The sequence below is a fragment of the Laccaria bicolor genome, genomic scaffold (genome assembly GCF_000143565.1).
Source record: "Laccaria bicolor S238N-H82 LACBIscaffold_55 genomic scaffold, whole genome shotgun sequence".
Taxonomy (NCBI): Eukaryota; Fungi; Basidiomycota; class Agaricomycetes; order Agaricales; family Hydnangiaceae; genus Laccaria; species Laccaria bicolor.
Genome location: NW_001889926.1, coordinates 287,596 through 307,826, shown reverse-complemented (window position 1 = coordinate 307,826; position 20,231 = coordinate 287,596). Strand labels below are relative to the sequence as shown.

The 20,231-nt window shown below is 47.5% G+C and overlaps 6 protein-coding genes across 6 annotated transcripts; 3 read left to right on the top strand and 3 right to left on the bottom strand.

Moving 5' to 3' along the window:
* Positions 1-1,335: 1,335 nt before the first annotated feature.
* LACBIDRAFT_312917 (MFS DHA1 protein) lies at positions 1,336-3,055 on the bottom strand (the record flags this gene model as incomplete). The annotated part of the gene is made up of 9 exons (XM_001888423.1): positions 1,336-1,587; positions 1,643-1,651; positions 1,711-1,759; positions 1,814-1,868; positions 1,921-2,111; positions 2,159-2,384; positions 2,432-2,829; positions 2,881-2,950; positions 3,001-3,055. 9 exons carry the CDS (start codon positions 3,053-3,055, stop codon positions 1,336-1,338), a joined length of 1,305 nt encoding a protein of 434 aa, XP_001888458.1.
* A 915-nt stretch (positions 3,056-3,970) lies between these two features.
* LACBIDRAFT_312916 (uncharacterized protein) lies at positions 3,971-5,800 on the top strand (the record flags this gene model as incomplete). Its single annotated transcript, XM_001888487.1, has 7 exons — positions 3,971-4,393; positions 4,455-4,964; positions 5,022-5,124; positions 5,176-5,318; positions 5,385-5,584; positions 5,632-5,734; positions 5,786-5,800. 7 exons carry the CDS (start codon positions 3,971-3,973, stop codon positions 5,798-5,800), a joined length of 1,497 nt encoding a protein of 498 aa, XP_001888522.1.
* A 3,402-nt stretch (positions 5,801-9,202) lies between these two features.
* LACBIDRAFT_312913 (uncharacterized protein) lies at positions 9,203-10,124 on the top strand (the record flags this gene model as incomplete). The annotated part of the gene is made up of 7 exons (XM_001888486.1): positions 9,203-9,268; positions 9,330-9,339; positions 9,396-9,548; positions 9,602-9,667; positions 9,725-9,757; positions 9,812-9,943; positions 10,000-10,124. The coding sequence occupies 7 exons, from the start codon at positions 9,203-9,205 to the stop codon at positions 10,122-10,124; spliced, it is 585 nt and encodes a 194-aa protein (XP_001888521.1).
* Positions 10,125-10,728: 604 nt separating this feature from the next.
* LACBIDRAFT_333795 (uncharacterized protein) lies at positions 10,729-13,089 on the bottom strand (the record flags this gene model as incomplete). Its single annotated transcript, XM_001888422.1, has 9 exons — positions 10,729-10,848; positions 11,062-11,110; positions 11,167-11,479; positions 11,571-11,590; positions 11,639-11,711; positions 11,762-11,885; positions 12,110-12,417; positions 12,510-12,763; positions 13,043-13,089. The coding sequence occupies 9 exons, from the start codon at positions 13,087-13,089 to the stop codon at positions 10,729-10,731; spliced, it is 1,308 nt and encodes a 435-aa protein (XP_001888457.1).
* A 103-nt stretch (positions 13,090-13,192) lies between these two features.
* LACBIDRAFT_192763 (uncharacterized protein) lies at positions 13,193-14,724 on the top strand. The gene is made up of 5 exons (XM_001888485.1): positions 13,193-13,550; positions 13,726-13,916; positions 13,972-14,040; positions 14,091-14,258; positions 14,310-14,724. Exons 1-5 carry the CDS (start codon positions 13,357-13,359, stop codon positions 14,534-14,536), a joined length of 849 nt encoding a protein of 282 aa, XP_001888520.1. The 5' UTR covers positions 13,193-13,356; the 3' UTR covers positions 14,537-14,724.
* A 676-nt stretch (positions 14,725-15,400) lies between these two features.
* Positions 15,401-16,134, bottom strand: LACBIDRAFT_333792 (uncharacterized protein; the record flags this gene model as incomplete). The annotated part of the gene is made up of 3 exons (XM_001888421.1): positions 15,401-15,571; positions 15,632-15,980; positions 16,031-16,134. The coding sequence occupies 3 exons, from the start codon at positions 16,132-16,134 to the stop codon at positions 15,401-15,403; spliced, it is 624 nt and encodes a 207-aa protein (XP_001888456.1).
* Between the last annotated feature and the right edge of the window lie 4,097 nt (positions 16,135-20,231).

Below are 20,231 nucleotides of genomic sequence, written 5' to 3'. Positions count from 1 at the left end.
ATCAATTCCAAATAATCACGTGACCCACTTCCCCTCGCACCCGACCTATGGTGAGCAATCTCAAGTGCGTCTATCTGACTTGAGCCCAATATATGTTCGATTTGGGCATGCACTTTGGGGGGGGGGGGGTCCGGCTCAGGTATGGTGGGAATACTTAGTATTGAATCTCGAAGCTGCCAGTGGGAGGAAGCGATCCTTGAGCGATTTAGTCTCTTCAAAGGCTCATCGATCATCAGCTACTTTTCTGAATCATCCCTAATTTGCCAAATTTGTGAGTACCAGATGGGTTGATTTCTTTGCCCGAACTGTATACCCTCATTTCTATATCATGTGCACCAGGCGGGAATCAAACTCAAGGTTACCGTTCTTCTTTTCGTAAAGGTCGAGATTGTGGTCGTATGACTCTGATCCTAGAGAAAATACAGCATGTGACGGGAAGTCGAACTCCAGGTGAATAGGGTCTTCTCTCCTCGTATGCTGGGTTGATGAGAATAATCTAATCAGGTGGTAACAACTTGCTGTTACTATCAACTGAGCCAACCTCGACTCGAAGCTTCGTCCGTTTTAGTACTAAGATTGAAACGCGGTTGGTGGTAGAACGGGAGGGGCGTACGTGGCTAGTAAATGAAACGCCGTTCCATGCCGGGCGCATATAGAGGATTGGGAGGTTAGCACTTGGTTAGCACTGGTGACTGACTAGCTATCAGCGCAACTGTGCTGCCCAAAACAAGATTAATGCAAGTCAGTTTCCCTCCTCCAGCTTGTACCTTTACCCTAACTTCCATTGAGGTGTTTCAGACTTGTAGGCCAACGTTCTCCGGCGTAGTTCCCGAACCCGTTTATCACCTTTAGTCGACCTCATTTAATGGAATTTCTCTGAACATTAATCGGGGATATATTTTTAGCTATGATTCGGTATTGCTTACTTGCCAAGTTTGTAACCCTCCCCGAATCCAAGTGCGAACAATGTCAACGCCGTATCCGACCTATTCGGCATGCATTGGGTCCACGTGAAGTTTACCATCCTTCCGAAGATTTCTATCGTAATGCAACACGGGAACCACTACGCCGCACGGCAAATACGTTGCTCGTATTTTGATATCTGAGATGCGGCAGGGGATTGATTTAGCGTTATCACACTTCGGCGCAACGTCATCGCTGTGAAACGTAGTATCACGGCACCATAGCATCCTCAAGCGGCGTCGTCACATGTCCGCAGCTTCGGGGTGAGATTCACCCGATTCTATCTATCAAAAAAGCAGAAACCTTTAGCGATTGAGATACATTATTTACTCTAAGTTATAGGTATCGAAATGTCCAAGAAATGACTGTCTCTCAAGCGGGGGAGTCGGTTTTGATTGCAGCTCCTTTTTCGTCCACAAAAGAAACAGACTTCTTCTCCAGACTTTGTTTCCTAAACTCCATACCACCTGCCCAGCCAAACCACGTTTTTCGGGGGACGTGTGGGCCGCGGGCGAGTAGGACAACGAATTGGAAAACACAAAAAGAAACACGGACGGCCGAGGAAAATGTATAGCTGCGGTTGACCAACAGCTCTGTACCAACAGCCGTTCCCATAACTTGACCCTTTGCTATCGTCAGGACTAGAGTGCGAAGAAAAGAGGAATGACCAATGGCTGACCATGAATAACTGAATGTAAGGGAATTGGTCAGTACACATTTTTGTAACCATTGGTTGAACTGGCTTACAAAGAAGACAAGGACGGCGTTGAGGCGCGCCCTGGCTTCGGGCTGAATTCTAAGGAAAGGCTATGAATATGAAACAACGGAGGGAGTGATATAAGGAACGGACCCGAAGACAGCTGCCGTGACAGAAACTTGACAGGCCTGGGCACCAATATCAAGCACTGACAAAGAAGTCGTCAATTCAGCCAGATCTCATGCAATAAAATATGTTACCCAACGTCGCGACAATTACCGCACCGATGCTGATCTTACCAGCAGCCGTCTGGATCACTTGTGACAACAGAACAAGAACGAGTGATACGAAAGTTGCCATCCAAGGAACGAATCCATCAACTAGACGGCCAACGAAAGGAGCGGTAGAAATTCCAAACATCCCAACGAGACCGAAAATTCCGATCTCCAATCTATTAAAAGATGAGTTTATAAGAGAAGGGAAGTAACGGCGACTTGCGTTGAATAGTGGTACGGCGCGCCAGCGAGCAGGAAAGTCATGGTTACCCAGAACCCAGCGAAAATTGCACTCCCAGCAAAAAAGATCAACGCGCCCTGGAGTAACAAAGGTTCCGTCACCGCGAACTTCAACATTGTCAATAGGATTTGGAGGTAGGTGAGATCAGGATTCTTGACGGGAACATCCGGGCAGACGAGGTAGATTGCCAAGAGGAGAAGGAATTGGCCTATGGGCGGGTTTAGTTTTGTTCAGACTTTCTACAACTATTCTTACCTCCAACCCCCATCCAATATATATTCCTGAAACTTGAAAACTGGGCGATTACTCCACCGAGGACGCGCGCTAGGAGCACGCCCATCAGTAGACCGGAAATTACAATTGCGATGGATGTTGCGCGTCTGCTTGGATGTGCAAGATCAGCGGTGAGGGGCATCAAAACCTTTGAACCGATTAGCTTCCTTCGTACGCTTGTTGACCTCACAAAAATACACACCTGTGGTGTCACGGATGAAATTGCGACGAAAAAAGACAAGATCTCGAAGCCGACTATCGATTTTGTGAGTGCGAGCCCAACGGAAAGAGATCCAGACGTGAACATCAATACGAGCAAGAGTTGTCGTCGACGAATCAAATCTCCGAGAGGGGAGAGAAAGACAAGGCCTACGGCATAACTTTGGTTGTTGTAATCAGATGCAGCCAGGTAGTCACGTCATAACACTGACCCTGCCTGGAGCAGTGTAGGGATCCTAGAAACCTCAATGTAATCGACGTGAAAATCTTCTGCGAGTTGAACTAGGCGGGGTGAGGGATAAGCGTTATAAAGTGATTTTAAGGAGACGTACCCAATATCGGTTGACAATAGTACAGATTCATAGCTTGGCAGTTGTGAGCGGACATGTCTTTGTAGTCGTGCGAAACTCCTTACCAGCTGAAGAGAAGATACAATTTTTTAATCGGAATGAGGCTTCAATATGCAGCATGGGGACGTACTAAACGTGCTGGCGAGGGCGAAAATTGCAGTCTTCCAATGTGGTAGATCTTGAGTTTGATCAGGATTGTACCGGCACTGGGGCGGTATTGGAAGGAAACCAAAGTCTGTGTTGCGAATTGACAAGCTCGTGACTTTGAGAAGTCGAGCGAAAGAGAATATCCGAACCTGCTGTAGTTGTCACCTCCAATGATTTGGGTAAATCATCCGCGGGCTGTTGAGACGAGACCACAGGGTGCTCTATGGGGGAAAGCCCGCTTAGCTTTTGCGAGCCGATGGTAGAGAGTGTATTGTCAGCTACGCTGCGTTGACTCGTGTCATTGGAAGCCATGTCACTGCTAAGCGTCGCTCGATGGCTGGGGGATCGGATAAACTGTGCAGGTGCTGGTAGCAATGAGGATAATTATAGCCTTCGATACATGACGGAGCAGGCGGTGCTAGATTTGCTGCTGTCGTGAGGAGTTGTTCGGAGCAAGCAAGGTAATGGAGCAAACAGCCCGTGGGAATTGTCTGGCAAAATAATTTTTATTCTGGAAGTTGTTTGAACTTTGCGATGATGGCAGGATAGCACTACTTACCTGAACTCCGTCAAAGAAGCGAAATAGGACTTCTTCCATTCTTGCGGTAAGCCCATTGCCTAAGGAGTAAGATCTCTAACCAAATATGGCATTCCAAATTAGCACATGTCGATGCCGCGATGCCAGCGATGTCCGTACTCCTGGGGGCATGATGACATGATTAGCCTTGGGTATAACTACTCAACCAACTTGAAGGGCTGGAGATCGCTAACAAGAATATTCTCACTCTAACACAAGTTCTCTCTCATGGGCGTCAACATCTCCAGACCCAAGCTTGCCAGCCAATACGATCGCCCTCCTCCCAAATACGAGGAGTCTCTTGAGCACGAGAAGAGCGACCTGAAAGCTCATATAGGAGACGCATGCTCCTGGCCGAAGTCCGTGGATGGTTCCATTAGAATTGCGAACCTGGAATCATGGGAGGATTCGACGTCATCCCCAGTCCACACTCTGGCGCGCACCGTCCTGTCCCGTACCGACCTCTCAGCACTCCAGCGCCGCGAAGCTCACGTAATTGACACTCATGTTTTCAATACTGAGATTGATTTCAAGACTGGTCCCATTGCGAACCAAAAGCAAAGTGGGCGTTGTTGGCTTTTCGCTAGTACCAACGTGTTGAGGTACAGCGTCATGCGCAAGTTGAACTTGAGCGAGTTCGAGCTCTCCCAGGTGTGTTCCTTACGTTTATCGCTCGAAGGCCATTCTCCCAATCGACCCATTTTGCCCACAGAATCACCTTTTCTTCTTCGACAAGCTTGAGAAAGCGAACTACTATCTTGAGCTTACAATTGAGCATGCTGATCTAGAAACATCCTCTCGCCTGCTCAGCCATCTTTCAACCGACCTTGTTTCCGACGGTGGTCAGTGGGACATGGCCGTGAACCTCTGGGAAACGTATGGATGCGTCCCCCAGACCGTCTACCCCGAGTCATACCACTCGGGCCTCTCCGCTCCATTAAATGCGCTTGTCAAAACGAAAGTACGGGAACACGCTTTGATCTTGCGTAACCTTTCGAAGAGCCTCCGCTTACAAAACAATACGGACGAAGCGGTTACGGCGATGCTCAGGGGGAAGAAAGAGGAACTTATGGCCGAGACCTACAGGATTATGACCGCTCTTCTTGGCGTCCCTCCTCATCCCAACAAACCTTTCGAGTGGTCGTATTACGATAAGAATGGAAAGGCCGGTACTTGGACTGGAACCCCACTCGAGTTCTACAGGACTTTCGTTGGGAAGCAGGTAAATTCACCTTGGCTGACGGACCGTGGACTCGTGTTAACCTTAACTCTCATTCAGCCGGCATCAAGCTTTTCCATCATAAACGACCCCCGGAACGAGTACTCAAAGCTTTACACCGTCTCCAAGCTTGGTAACATTTGGGGTGGTCGCCCCGTCTTATGTGAGAACGCAAGTTATCGTGACAAAGTGTCTGTGGTTAACCTCATAATAGACGTCAACACCGAGGCGAACATTATGAAAGATATTGTTGTCAAAATGCTCAAGTCCGGCGAACCCGTCTTCTTCGGCTGTGATGTCATGAAGTTTGAAGACCGCTATGATGGCATTTTGGATCTGGACCTCTTCGACTACAACGTACGCTCTCTCACTATAATTGTTTCTCTCTCTCACGCCAATCTCACGCACACAACCACAATTTAGGTCGCTTTCGATATCACCCTCAACTTGAAAAAGGCAGAACGTCTCGAAATGGGAGACTCTTCCATGACGCATGCGATGGTCTTCACTGGTGTTCACCTCGACAATGACGGTAAAATTGTCAAGTTCAAGGTCGAGAATGCGTGGGGTACGGCGATCGGCGATAAAGGTTGGTTTATGATGACCAGTGCATGGTTTGATCAGTACGTTACGATTGTTTTACTCCTTTGCGCCTACTTACCTCATATAGATACGTTTACCAAATAGTCGTTCCACGAGCACACGCGCCCAAGGACCTCATCCAAGTTCTTGACAATGGGAATCCAAAAGTGCTCGATCCTTGGGACCCAATGGTAACCTTTTTTTGACACGTTGGTGATACCCACTAACCACTCAAATTTCAGGGTGCTTTGGCCTAAGCGTTCTCTACTTTCGTAGAGAATTTACATGTGTAGTGAAATGTATATGTCGGTTTGGAATATATGTGGTTTTTTCGATATTTAGTCCTGATCACTATCTCTGATGCGCTGGGCCCAGGATAAACCTAACGTTTGAAGATTTACTGATGCAAGGTTGATGCGAACTGCGTGCGCGGCGCTCCTCCTGCTCTTCCACAATAAACACACCACTGGTAAAGTGCCATATCGGTTTGATTTATAAATGCAATCGGCGCGGGCATACGAGGGGATATCCCCCTTCCATCACAGTTTTCAACGACTTTTGACACATAAACGCCCCAAGTGTGCCGCACGACGACAACGTCTTGGTTTAGTCGGATTCGAGACGGTATCCGATAAGCTCGCTAACCCCAGACTAATATTTCTCGTGGCGTCTACAGCGCCAGACGGGTGATTGATAGGCTGAGAATGCCCAAGACAAAAGTTTGAGTCGTGTTTGGAAAATAATTTCCCGGCGTCTTTCGTGCCCGTTTTGCTGAAACGTCAGCAATTTGGGTAAACTTTATAGCCTGAGAGCGGGTTGTTGAAGTGCCATTGTTGTAGTGAGATTCAGGAAGTATTCGGTCTCTAACGAGATGTATATGACATGATGGACGTAAACAAATCGCAAGGACATACCAGCAATTTATCGCTTTCACATTTGGGAATTTAAAATGGGTTCTCTCCTGAGTGTGATTAGAATCTTGATGCGACATTCAAGGGTGCTCGGCTGGGACGTCTCAAAAGGTTCTGAGTGATAATTTAATTGTTGGGGCAGGACATTAGAATCGGGCTTTACCTTACTTTGATTGGTCCGTTGATTTCACTAGGTCTTATGGAGGCAAAATGGAGGTGGATGGCGCAACGTCCCACCCACAGCATTTAGATCCAAATCGATGAGTAGATGCTCGAGCACAGCCGTGGGGTCCAGCCTTATTCTATCTGAGAAACCGGAGATGAGGTCGCAAGTAGTCTTCGAGAACCTCGGACTTGGAGAAGCGAAGTGCAAAACATGTGCATGAGGCTGGGGTTATATGATTATCAATGTTCCCACGCATCCACGACTCCGTTATCATCAAACTCAAACACTGCCAGCTACCACCTTATACGTCTCCATCTGGTCTTTTTGCGTTATGGCACGCACCGAAAGGAGCTAATGTTATCTGCTTGGAGAAAATGGCATGCTCTCAGTTATATAATTAATTCGGTCGGTCGAACATGTCGCCTCTATTTGTTGCTCAGCACAACGCCTCCGACATCATGCACTCATCGCTTCATGTCCCACTGCTGATCACTGGCATGCTTACGGTCGTAAGTTCTCTCAGTTGCTTTGGACTGGTACCCATATACTTCTAGCAATTCATAGGGTGCAGGCATGTCAATCCTCTGCAAATATCAGGTAGTATCTTCGTTTCCATCTCACCAGCCTCTCGAGTTGATCAAGTTCAGGATATGCAATGTGTAGAGAACTGCGACGACCCCGACCCACTCAATCATGTTAATTACGAACAACCCGTCTGGCAGACACTGGTCATGTTTGGTGGGACCCCATTCGTCCCACTCTCTTTGCCCGATACTGAACCTCAAGCCTGTCCTAGCGGGGGAGGCACTGTGTCAGTATATCGATTATTTAAAGTGATTTTGTCGATGAAAAAACTTACCAGGTCTTCTACCAATATTTTATTCAAAGTACTTTTCCCGCGGATCAGTTCAGCTTCCTCTCAATGAAGCGGTACGCGATATCAAACTCGAAAAGGAAGCCTTCGAAGGATGGCCACTTTTCCTCTTCTGGCTTCCAGCCACCTGTGATATCTTTGGGGCTACTGTACGTAGATTCTTCATGATGTGAACGACGCCAAGTTTATCGCCTCTAGTTGATGAACGTTGGCCTTCTGTACACTCCTGTTTCTATATTCCAGATGACGCGAGGAGCGCTCGTATTTTTCGTCGGAATATTCAGCGTGGTGTTTCTTCGCCGTCGCTTGTATCTTTATCAGTGCGTTGCCTACCATCAAATTATGCAGATACTAAAACAAAATTCCAGGTGGATTTCTCTTGCCCTCGTCATTCTTGGTGTAACCATCGTGGGTCTCAGTGGTCGCCTGGTAGAATTGCAAACCTCAAAAGAGACTTCACATGGAGCCGCTGAGACAGTGAACGTCCTAATCGGTAATCAACCCCAGGCTCCCGTCATATACTCCACCAACTCATTTCACTTCAGGTGTTTTCTTCATAATGTGTGCGCAGATATTGTACGCCTTTATCACCGTTCCCTGGTTCTTTCATTAACTATGATCAATGCTCCAGCACCGCGGTTCAATTCATCGTCGAAGAGAAGATCATGACGCGGTACAACGTTGAACCTCTGCTTGCCGTAGGCCTCGAGGGAACGTTCGGATTCATAACCGTCCTGGCAATTATGTCTCTCCTCTCTGTCCCCTCCATCTCCGTCAAATCCGTCTACTTTGACGTCTCTCGGGGATGGCACCAGTTAATCGATAACCCGCTCGTTCTTTGGTCCGCCGTGGCTATTGCAATCAGCGTATCCGTGTTTGATGTGTGTGGGATGGGGATTACGCATCGCGTAAGCGCGACTGTGCGCACTCTTACTGATTCATGCAGGACGTTGGTCATCTGGATACTCAGTTTGGGACTTGGTTGGGAGGTTCTGATGTGGCCTTTTTCAGTTTTACAGGTTCTTGGTTTTGGGCTTTTGGTGTAAGTGTTTCTTTGTTGATCGAAGAGTAGCTCCAAACTGATTGGATTTATTCAGGTACGGAACGGTATGCTTCCCCTCTATTTTGAAGTGCTGTCATTTACAACAGCATAGTTATCATACAACGGCCTTGTTGACATTCCCTCGTTCTTTCGACGACGAAGTGTCACTGTGTTAAGCCGGGATGAGGATTCGACTTGACAAGGTTGGAGAGGATTTTTATGGTACCACACTAGCATCTGTTTCTAGTGAGCGGCGCTTGAGTTCGTCCCATCCTTATTTATTCTGTAAATTCTGTAGAGCACAAAGAACTTTAGGAGCTTGGAATGTCTACATAACTCGATCCCATCAAAAAGAAAGCCTGCTCTTCTGAAGCTGGTCCATGGCCGGCCTGATATCCGCCGCGTACCTCATGACATCAATCCTTGTTCCCCAGATGCTCCTGCCAACCAACTGCCAACAATGTTTCGTTTCGGACAGCTGTCAAGCGTCAGTGGCCTCGCGGTTAGAAATAATTAGCTTGGACAATGCGTCGGGCCCAGCCTCTCCGAGGCTTCCTGATTTCATTTCGAGTTTGCGGAGTTGGAGTCATATAAAATACCCCCACCACTGGCACTCCGCCAATACATCACATCTTGTCCTCCACCTCTGCTGAACAGGGCAATATCATGGAAGCGCTCATCCCAGAGATCAAGCAATTTTCGGACTATGTGAGCGCTACGCAACGGGTTTCGGTAAGTTGAATTAGACTTTCGCTGCTCAATTGAGCTGATGATTATTTCTGATTGCCCACAGTGCTCTTACGGTGGGTTTTAAGTCAGCAATCAACTGGACCTACTTACTTAATGTTGGATGGCACAGTCGCTGGAGCAACGATGTTCTTATACGACTACTTCTTGACGCTTGGAATGGAGGTAGACTTGGTGTGGTCATCGAACTGGAGCCTCATGAACGTTTTGTTTATCGCTCAGCGATATCTCCCATTTTTGGATGCAGCCGCGTTGTGTTTTGTCCGTATGTGAGAGATTTTGACCTCACAATAATATTCTTACCTTTGGCCTTTCCAGCACAATTTTCGACAACGATAAACCCGTCCCATTGTAAAATAATCGTGATCATCAGGAGCTGTAAGCGCCGTGTATTTTTAATTTGAACATGCATCAAGGCGTTACTGACGTGTTGTCATTCAGTGTTGATACTTACGGGAATTGGCTTGTCAGAATGTCTGTCTCGCCATTTACTCCGACTCTATTAACTTAAAATGGGTCTACCATCAGTAATTTTGACGCTACGCGCGTGGGCGGTTTGGAATCGGAATGGACGATTAGGAGCGGCGCTATCGGTTTTCTTTTTTTCTATGACTGCTGCTGGCTTCCTGGTCATGACTATTTTCCTACGTGGCATAGAATGTGAGTTACTAGCTCTGTTCATCATCGTTTCGCATTCTCAACTTCGAATTCCTCAGTCAGCGACAGACCCTATCCTTCTTTTCAAGGGTGTTTTATCACAGGCTCAAACAAGCTGGTCTACATAACTTGCCAGTGGGTGTTGTTAATGGTATATGATGCGGGTAAGGGTAACCAACCGTGAAGAATTTGTAAATCTTAATTTTTGCAATTCCAGTTCTCTTGATGGTATTGCTCATTCGCGGTATTACTGCTTGTTCGTTCCCATTCTCCTGCAAAATTCCTGTAATCTAATACATTGTCAGATCGATCGGGAGGGCATAGTGCACTTCATCACGTTGTTTACCGCGACGGTGAGTCTCAACCACTCCTTTTTCAGTCAAATTTATTCAGATGACTAGGCATTATATTCTACATCTGTATCTTTGGTAAAGTGAAAATCAATGTACTGTTGAAGCTGTCTCTAACTCCCCTTTTTAGTCTTATCAGCTATAAACGTGGTTGTTGTCAATACCCTTTCGGTTCGTCATCTTGTGAATCTCAGAATATTCTTTTAAAATTGATAGCATAGGTGAACTACTTGGATATTTTATCCTCGTATGTCTCTCCTCCCTTTATCATTCGCGCTACAAAAAATCTCACACCCGTTGAACAACCAGTGTTGTGCGATGCCTACATTCCATGTTGACAAGCAGGGTGATCCTTCACATTCGATTTTATATGAAAAATGTGGAACTTACGGACCGGTCTGGCCGCATTACGAAGAACAAATGGAACCCGAATTTTGTTCACGGGTAGAAGCCCGGGCCCTCTGAAGAGAGCGGGTTTGGAGTAGGTAGATATTGTGCATGTAAAGGCTGAGCGGCGACCGACCACGGTTTCATCATACTGCGTGCCTTAACTTCTGACTACAACTCACGTCGGGCAAGCCATTGTCGACAGGCATCATAAGTGAACTTCTGGAATGTTTGGATACAATGGAGTACATTCTCGGAATTTTCTTTGCTCCGTTATTACATGAGGCGACAGATTTTTTATGCAGGTTTGATCGATCCTGGGCCGCATGGCGCCCCTCGGCTACGATCCTAACGCTCCTCTGGCGCCCTACAGAACCACCACACCTCTTCAACAAAATCAGCCATGATTCTCATGGTCTCTTTTGAAGGATGGCTGCAATGCATCCCGGTTAAACCCTAAGTACTAAACATAACTTCGAATTAACGTACCCAGGAATCCAATAGAAATAGTGTTCTGGATCGTCGCACATCGCATTACATGCATCTGTGCTCGTGTACCCAAAGGCTATGTATCCTGGATTAGAACCCAGAACTCCAGACCATATGGCTGAAAAATCGACGTAGGAAACCTTCAAGTTCATTGGAGGATCATGTAATTCATTCAATCCACTGATCACGGCCTGTTTGTAAGCCTCTCCTGGGCCTGAAGAGGTTCCGCGACCGTAGACGTCAGCGACCAAGAATAAGCGAGCATTGGTGGGTGGGCTGGAAAGTATTTTGATTTGGTCGAGGATTACTTGAGCTGCAGCTTGCATGTGATCTCCGTCGACTTAATTTTGTAGAAATAATGGCGATCAAGCGCGAAACCTTTCTCGGAACGGGAATGAACTTACTGAGGGATGCGAGGTAGTCGCTATGACAAAATTATCAGATGGGTTCTCCTGAGAATGCGTAACCTCACTTGATGCCGAAGAAGATAGCGTAGAGCGTGGTTTCAGGGTCAAGGTTATTGGATTGACCCAGGAAAGTCTCCACTTCATGTGCGGAATTAGACGAAAATCAGTGGTCGTAATTGCGTGCTCACTCTGTCCCAGGAAATCGACCTTCTTTGGATTACTGGGCCATAATGAGAGGTCCGTGCATGCTCCCGATTGCTTGGTATTCCGAATGAGATTTGTTTGGCTCGACACATAGAGTAAGGTTGGAACCTACCGCATAATCCTTCAAAGTTGCGCTAAAGTCATTGGCGATACCCTCTATCCACGTCAAGCCATTCGTAGACCGACCCCCAGCCAATGTACTGGGTGGTACCACAACTGCAGGTGAAAGGGGCGATCCATCCGATTTCCCACCATCGGTGTAGCTGTCCTAATCAGGGAGCGCCGAGGTGGTGTCGGAAATACTAACATACGTCTCTGAGAAGAAAACTCACCCCAAATGCAACAATGGTCTCAAGGGTCCAAGGGCTGATACCACCATTGACATTTGTCGTGTTCCCGGAGAGAGGTCCACAGCGTGGATGTACGGCGAGGTGAATACCGTCGTTTCGAGTTGGGAGGCCTGCTTGAACCAGGGGCGCGACGCTGATATCAATGAGAAAAACGAGGTGGAACAGCGAGATGAAGCGAAGAAAAAGCATCCCAGTATGCCTTTGACGCCAATGGCCCATACTCAATTTATATACTTGAGACGCTTGGACCTGGTCACCCAAAGTAGCAAGCGCCGATAAAACGTTGGATTCTGAGACATAAGTGTATCAAGGGATATCAGATTAGAGCTTCAAGACGGCACGTGTGGATGAGCCAGGCGTACTGCTCACTGGCAGTGCTCACGAGAAACGGATGCGTGATCAAAGGTGCTAGTAGCACGATCGAACGTAGTCAGACTGAGCGAATCAAGCTTCTGCCAAGATATTCCCACGGTCGTAACGGTAGAGATCAGTTGAAATTTGGGTTCTGCACGGTGGACACCTTCCCAATCTTGTTCCATCATCTCAGTGAAGCCAGTAAAGTCGGGGTATGGGGATGGGATCACGATAATAATGGTATGTAGTTGCTGGAGGAAAGCTATCGTCTCCTTACGGTTGCTGCAACGGTAGCAAACAGTTCAGTTCTAATCGGTGCAGATCTATGCATCAACGTTAACGTTCAACGTTCAACGTTTGCATCAGCGATGGCACTGGTGTGGATTTCAATTTTATCGTCATATACTCAGGCTAACTGCTCTTCATATCTGCTCGTCATGTGCAGACAACGGGCAGGAAGACTGTGTTATGTCATAATGTAGGCGCACTTTAGCCGACAACAGGGGACCCTGACCGCCACATCATCCACCTCACTCATTTTCGAAATTTCCCCATTCTCACTTGCCAACACTCTGCACGAAGCATTCGCTTAGGCAGCTTGTAATCATTTTTCTCCCGCTTTGCACTTCGTCCCAATTCAGCCTTGTACCCTCTTCCTCCTTACTGTCCCTCTGCCGTTATAGCCCCTCTTCTTGTCTTATCGACGTTTGGCACTGTCGCTCGTTACAACTCCACTCTTTCCACATTTCGCTCCCTTAGCGCTAGCCGTGCCGTTTCGTCCATAAAGCTCCGAACTCTGCCACTCAATAAGGCTGCACACAACTGCTTTACCTACACCATCTTCTTCCACCCTCGCTAGCCAATTGCGACGCTATATGACTCGATTCCATTTCCTCAGAAGCCTGGGTGCCGCGTCACCGTTCGACCCTGCGCACAAACTCGTCACCTCGCCAGTGATTTCCTCCCCATTCGTACTCGCAATCCTTCGGTTGATCGTCGCATTCTACACAACATTTGCTCTTATATTTTCATTGGCATGGGAAGGAACGAAGTTGGGAACCGCAGACAGGTACGTATCATTATTTTGTCCTTCTTCAATCGATCCATCCGAGTTCTCCCCATTTTCGTTCAGCAATATTGCGCCCCCTCCCTTAACTTTTCGAGGCGGGGCTTGAGGTTCATCCTTAAGCTTAACTATATGATTCCTTTCCACAAGCTACAGAGAAACTTACGGTGACCAACAGTTATTTCTCCTATTTCACCCATCTTTCGTACATCGGGATATGTGCATATTTCTGGGCCTCTGGGATTCAAACCTTCTCTTATTATCGTCGGTGGAGGAAAGCCGGGGCAGGGGTGGGATATCTGCTTCAGCGTCAGCCAGGTGTTCTTCGCTGCATGCACGTGGTGCTGCAATCAACAGTTGTGACGTTTCGTACGCCTTTATTCCTCCTTCTGCTTTTCATCGCTCATCTTCTCCATCCATCTAGCTATTTTGGTGACCATTGTTTTTTGGGCGTTACTCTCAAGCCCATCTACTTTTGAAACAGTGTACTCATGTTCGGCCCTTCTCTTTATATTGCAGTCATTTTTCTCACTTCACCTACAGCTTGGGACGTAATATCCGTTCACGCTCTCAACACCGTTTTCGCCCTGTTCGAGATTCTCCTTACGAACTCCCCGCCAGCCCCATGGTTAACTCTGCCATTTGGTCTATTTTTCCTCGCAGGATATCTTGGTATCGCATATATTACGCATGCAACCCAGGGCTTTTACTGTTTGTCCCTCCCCCCCCTCCTCCCACGCATTCTAAAATGTCGCATTTCAGCGTACTCGTTCTTAGACCCGCAAAAGCAACACGGAAAAGTCGCAGCATATATCGTAGGCATCGCGGTTGGGGAGATTATAATATTCTGTTTGATCCGCGGCGTTATTGTGCTCAGGGAACGGTGGGCGATCCGTGCTAGGCTTGTTATGGTTGGAGGGTCGACTGATGAGAATCTGGAGGATGAAGAGTGGGAAGAGATTGAGGGACCATCCTCGCCTGGGGTTTGATGTCTGCGAACATACCTGTTCTTCGCCCATTGCGACCGCCTTGGCGCATTATTCAACCTCCCATCTACCATGGGGACAATTCAGAGGAGTCCCATTCAGGCATAAAGGACAAGAAACTTATGGCAACCTAGTAGTTCGCCATTCCACAGACATATATATATATATATGGGACATTCGGATTGCGATCGAATTTGGTTAGCGAGAGGCACACCGTGTGCAGGTGATACAAGTCGAGGAGCTAGGTAAACGACATGGTCCGGAAGAAGATGAAATGAAGCAGGTAGAACCAGGAAAACTGAGGTGAATGATTGGCTACGATGTATCACCTCCGAATCGCAATGATCCGCGATCACTGTCAGATAAAAGAATCTGTTTGCCGTCAATTTGCCGTTCCGTGTTCATAACTACTATAAGTAGCGAGTCTCCATTTACCGCAAATTTACAGACATGGTATTCAAGTTTTACTTATTGTTCCTTGCTGAAGAATGGAGCGCATCAAACGAAAACACTACGCCAACACCGAACAATAATGATGAGCCGAGCTACAAACACCACCAACGATGGAATTTAATGTAGAAAAGGAAGGGTGAATAAGTATGGTGCTATTGTTAACCTCATTTTGAAAAGCGGCAGTCGTATGGAGAAAAAAATTGTGGAATGACGCTATCCTCCGACCGCGTTCAACTTCTTTGAACGTAGGAATTACTACATCCACTCCGTACCGCCCACAACAGGAACTCGACATGGCTTTCACAATAAAGAAAAACCGACGCCTCTTGACACTCATGTCACATTTTCGCAAAAGATCGGCCGGGTGTCCTTGTCATTATCATTATTATCTACAGATGCTTGTGTTTACCACCATTATAGTTTCCAATATTGTAGGCTAGCTGACGCTCGGTCGAACGGAAATTCTCCCCCCCAAGTTTGAACGTCCGCCAGACTATCGTTGATGGCGGATCGTAAGTCGTGGACAATTTCCCGTGCTGACGCAAAGTCGTGAAGACGGCCTCCCTCCACCTCTTCTTTCGAACTCTGGGAGAATTACACCAATCAGACCGCGTCTTCCGCAAAAAAAAGGAAATGAATACTCACTTGAATCGCTTGCCCTATGTCAACGTCAATCACGGCAAGGATATCCGCCATGTCGCCTTCCTCCTCCCATCGGAGACCCACGGTTGCCCTCACAATTGTAGCTAGAATTGCCAAACTGCGAAATCCCATTCCCGCCCCATACAAGGACCGAACGTTAGCCAAAGTGTCGTGAAGTAGCTCCGTTGGCGCCGTAAATTTCACATTGTGCGATTGTCGACGGAAAAGGGAATAGGAGTTGGGGAGCGCTTTGGTATTGGTGTGTCGCAGTCGAGAACGCGCAGCATTTGCAAACGCCGGGGCAACGCCTGGCGGTCCTGCTGCGAGCAAATGCCTCACGATAGATCGCAGACTGGTATAGAATTATCACATCTCGCGGAAGTCGTGGGTGGGATTGCTTACTCGTCGACGGTCGCGTTTGCAATAAAAGTGTCGATCATTAAGTTCCTGTCGCAAGGACGCGTAAATATACCGGCCTGGAGGCTGGAGACGGCATACGAACACATGTCCAAGAGCTGGACGATTATCGACCTTGTACGAAACAACTTCTGGTGCTGGCATGAGGTATCAAATAAATGGGGGTGGAAGATGAAGGCTTCGGTTAGATGACATTGCATACACAACGGCGCTTTATAGTTTTGTATAAGAATGGACTCAATTCTAATGCCAAAAGAAGAAATGCCGGATTCAAACCCGGGCTATTTTCTTGTACCCGCTAGCTGTCCGGAAACTCGGGATCAAACTTCGCCTTATTGTCGCGAATCACGATTCAACTACAACTACTCATCAGACTCTCCCGTGAAGCACCCCATTATCTACAAATCTGAAGGGGCGTTGGGATGGCGGCTGTCTGAAATTCTGAACACGGGAGACGGTTACCTGGTCACCTAAAGGTTGCCTATCGCCGTTCCATAGAAGTCCGGCAAGTTTCCCAGTAACCGTGCGATCGCAAACTCCTGTTGGTCTTGAATGAATGTAATGAGCTCATTTTGAGTATCACAAGCTTCAGATCTGTGTAGAGCCTGCTGTTCAACATCCTTGCTTCAACAAAATGTTGGGCGTATTCAATCGAAATCCTATTATTCTCAGAGTCGCCGGGGAAGTATTTGGCGAAGAATGGAACATTCAGCTGAAGTGCGATGGCGGCTGATCAATGGACAGACAATGTCAAACATAATAGGTTTCCGGTGAGCATTTCGCAATCAGGCACACCCGTCGGACTCACCCGTGCTTCCCGATGACATTTCTGGGGGGTGAGCTCGAGGCGCTAGCTAGTATCTCTTAACTCCGTACCTCATCTACTAGCGGTTATTAATACTTCTCCGACTAAACGGGAAAAGCTCTACTAAGGAGTCTGAGAAGGAAGGGAGTATGCATGGTGTTGGCAACTTGGCAGCCAAGAGAATATGCTTTATTTATGGCAGAACCGTTCATGAATTTAATTCCGTTCATATGTAAGGTCTGTAGATATCAGATATGGGCGTCAAACAACTCTGCAGGCGAAAGCTTATCTCCGTGATCGGCCCTTGCATTATCCACGAGTTGATCAGGAGAAGGGACGACATTTAGAAGATTTTAGAGGCTCCGAAGTGGCACTAATGAGTCCCCTGTGCTTTCTCTCTACGCCCACAAGATTGCAGGATTTACACGAGTGGGTTCAACTGGAGTCGTCAACACCAACGTTTGATTGCCATTCGTTATCAAATACGGAAGCAAATCCTATATATCCGGCAATCTTACGCTGAAACGCCACATCAAAGACACAGAGCCTCTCTGTGCATTTTCTCAGATGTGTCCCTTTGGGTTACCAGCGCGCAACGTTCGTCTATCTATGTATTCTGCGTATGCGCAGCGACTCCTTTTTGCACCATGTGATATCACCCGTTTCAACACTTGGATACCTGGAACGGACGCGTGTTAAATAAAGCGGTCCTTGTTAGCTAGAAGCCCTAAATATGAGCGGTTTGATTCTAATATTTTATTTTATGTTAGTCAGAAGCAAAGTCCAAGAATCGCAATGTTGTTGAAAACTGATAGCGCGCGACTTGTCCACTTTTTGATAGTATCACTTGAGGCAATATGTGCATGAGTTAAGTAGTAACGAGTAGCACCTCCCTTTGCCAGCTGAAGTGCCTCGACTTTGCCTGGATTGCCATGGTAAAGCCTCGTATTGTAAGCAGTCCGGACCCAATTTCCCCCACCCCGTACGATAAGGATATATAAACTTTGCTGGTATATCCCAAACCCTCGTAGTCAAGCCATGTCGAAAATGTGTTAGGTGGTGAGTCACTGTTGTGATTGTAGTTAAATGCAAATTTCGTTGTAAATGAGTATGGAATAGTGGAATAAACGCGTGTATATGGAAAATGATGTCTATATAAAAGATTACAGCTTGCTCACAGAACCAAGAGATGAAAACGTCGAGGGAAGCTTCTGGATAGGTTGAAGTTTCCGCTTCAAATCGCGTAAAATGCTCGTTTTAGGATGCCATTCCCGAAATGCGTCTCGCAATTCAGTTATCTCCTTGGAGAATAGATGGACGACGCGCTCATCCGCAATTATCTCCCGCAGCGCCCAGGGAATCTGTGTCATGCAACTAATGAACAATCCGTTGGGATTGGATGATATTCGGCCGGCTTACCTCGTAATCGTTCTGTTCATGACTCGCATTGAAAGGCTCAACGTCAAGCTGAGATCGTCCATCCGTCCCGTCGTTCGCCAAGAACAGATACTTGACAGCAAGCCTAAAAAATGAAAAAAGGGTAATGATCGCCATTCATATCCGATATAAAAAATACTCACGAATACGTCGCAACATCTTCATACGCAGTTGAATGTCCAACACCATTCAAGGACCCAGCCGTGGCCTCCGACAAATGTGCAAGAAGGCCACTATCAGAAAGCCCCGAATTCCGGATGCGAAGAAGAAGCACAAGAAGATTCGAAAGAAAATCGGAGGAGCTAAATATATTAAATAAGGGAGGACGGGGGCATGTTAACTAACCGGGTGAATCAGAATTGGAAATGGATGGTCGACTAACTGATATGCAACTCCGTCGATGTATAGAGCCCGTAAGATCAATGGGTGAGTCACCGCCGTGAACAAACCTGAGTAGATTGGCACGACTTGATCGTTCAGGGAAGCCACGTAGAGGATCTTTACCTAACAGATCATCATCAGGAATGTAGACAGGTGAACGACGTGACGAAGAAGAAAAAAATAGAAAAACGTACCCCATGATCAAGCACATTCTTCAAGGCATGAATATAGGCCTTCGAGACCGCACTTTCGGTGTTCTGAGCTCCAGATCGTTATAAGTCGTGTGATCAACGCCAAGACTAGAAACCTGAACGTACCTGGAACTCGAAGAGTTCACGCGCCGCTAACGATTCGAAGTACTAACGAAAAAGAAGCCATAAGATATCCAAAAAACTGTGATTGATACTGGAGCATACCTGGATATAGGGCTGAACAAGCGTACTGCTGCCCAAGTACCTCAAAGGGCCATGATGAATGCCACAAAGCGCAAGGCAGCATATCCGCTGGGGCTTCATGTCAGGTGGCAGATCAATCCCAACGGAGGAAGGAAAAGAGTCTGCCCCAGTAACACAAACTGAATCTCTCGGCGGCCGGATATGCTTATCTCGTATAAGCCTGTCCAACAGATGCGTTGACACCACGCAGCCCTGAGAATGTGTCGAGATGAAAATGGCATCCGCAGCGTGAAGATCGGCCATCCATTCCTCGTTCGCCTTGAGGTTGGTGTATAGCCTGCACGGGAGAAGATAAGATCACATGAGCCCCGAGTAACTCCCACAAACGGATATCAACTCACTTATCAACGCGATAGTCGATCGTCCCATCACCCTCGAGTGGCACCTTTGTGATCTTCTCGAGCTTCACCCCATGCGTGTCCTCGAAATCTTGAAGCGCTTGAACAGTCATGTTCACAAATTTAGGGCTCGTTCCTGTAGGCTGTGTGAAAAACGAGGGTCAGCTCAACATCGGGGAACAACGGCGACAGAAAGAGCAAGACTCATTGTACTGACCTCGCCGATGACAGTTCGCATAATAGTACCTACATCACCCAATCAGAACACTCCAAAGATCAAAAGGAAAGAAAGTGAACTAACCAGGAAACCAGCCGTGCACTCCAATCACAACAACACGCTTACACCCCCTCAACACATCCGACATATCCAAACCTCCGTCCACATCACCCCCCAAACTCTCTCTACCTGCCGAAGAAGCAGCCCCCATCCCTGGATCAACGTCCCACCCAGCAGCCCTCAACACCCCCCAAGCCTTAGGCAACTCCCTCCCAATCCCCACAAACTTCTCCCTCCTCTCCTTCTCCAACAGACTCTCAACATTCTCCCGTTCCCGTTCCTTCCCCTTGGCCGACATCACAGGAGCGTCGTTAGCGAATAAAACCCCACTAACGAACTTGATCGTCTTCCCAAGCAACTTGCCTCCCACCGAAGCGTTGTCCCCCCTAGCGTGTGATGGAGGAGGGGGTGGGGGTACGACGTTCCGAGGTGCCGTATGGAAGGTGTCGCCCCATGTTGGAAGGATGAGGTTGGGAGGTGGAGGTGTAGCGTT

Excerpts from the sequence above, each read along its gene's own strand:
- LACBIDRAFT_192763 (XM_001888485.1), top strand. The coding sequence starts at position 13,357 with ATGACTCGATTCCATTTCCTCAGAAGCCTGGGTGCCGCGTCACCGTTC. Across the intron at positions 13,917-13,971 it reads ATCAACAGTTGTGACGTTTC|CTATTTTGGTGACCATTGTT; the intron begins GTACGCCTTTAT and ends CCATCCATCTAG. Across the intron at positions 14,041-14,090 it reads TTTTGAAACAGTGTACTCAT|CTTGGGACGTAATATCCGTT; the intron begins GTTCGGCCCTTC and ends CTTCACCTACAG.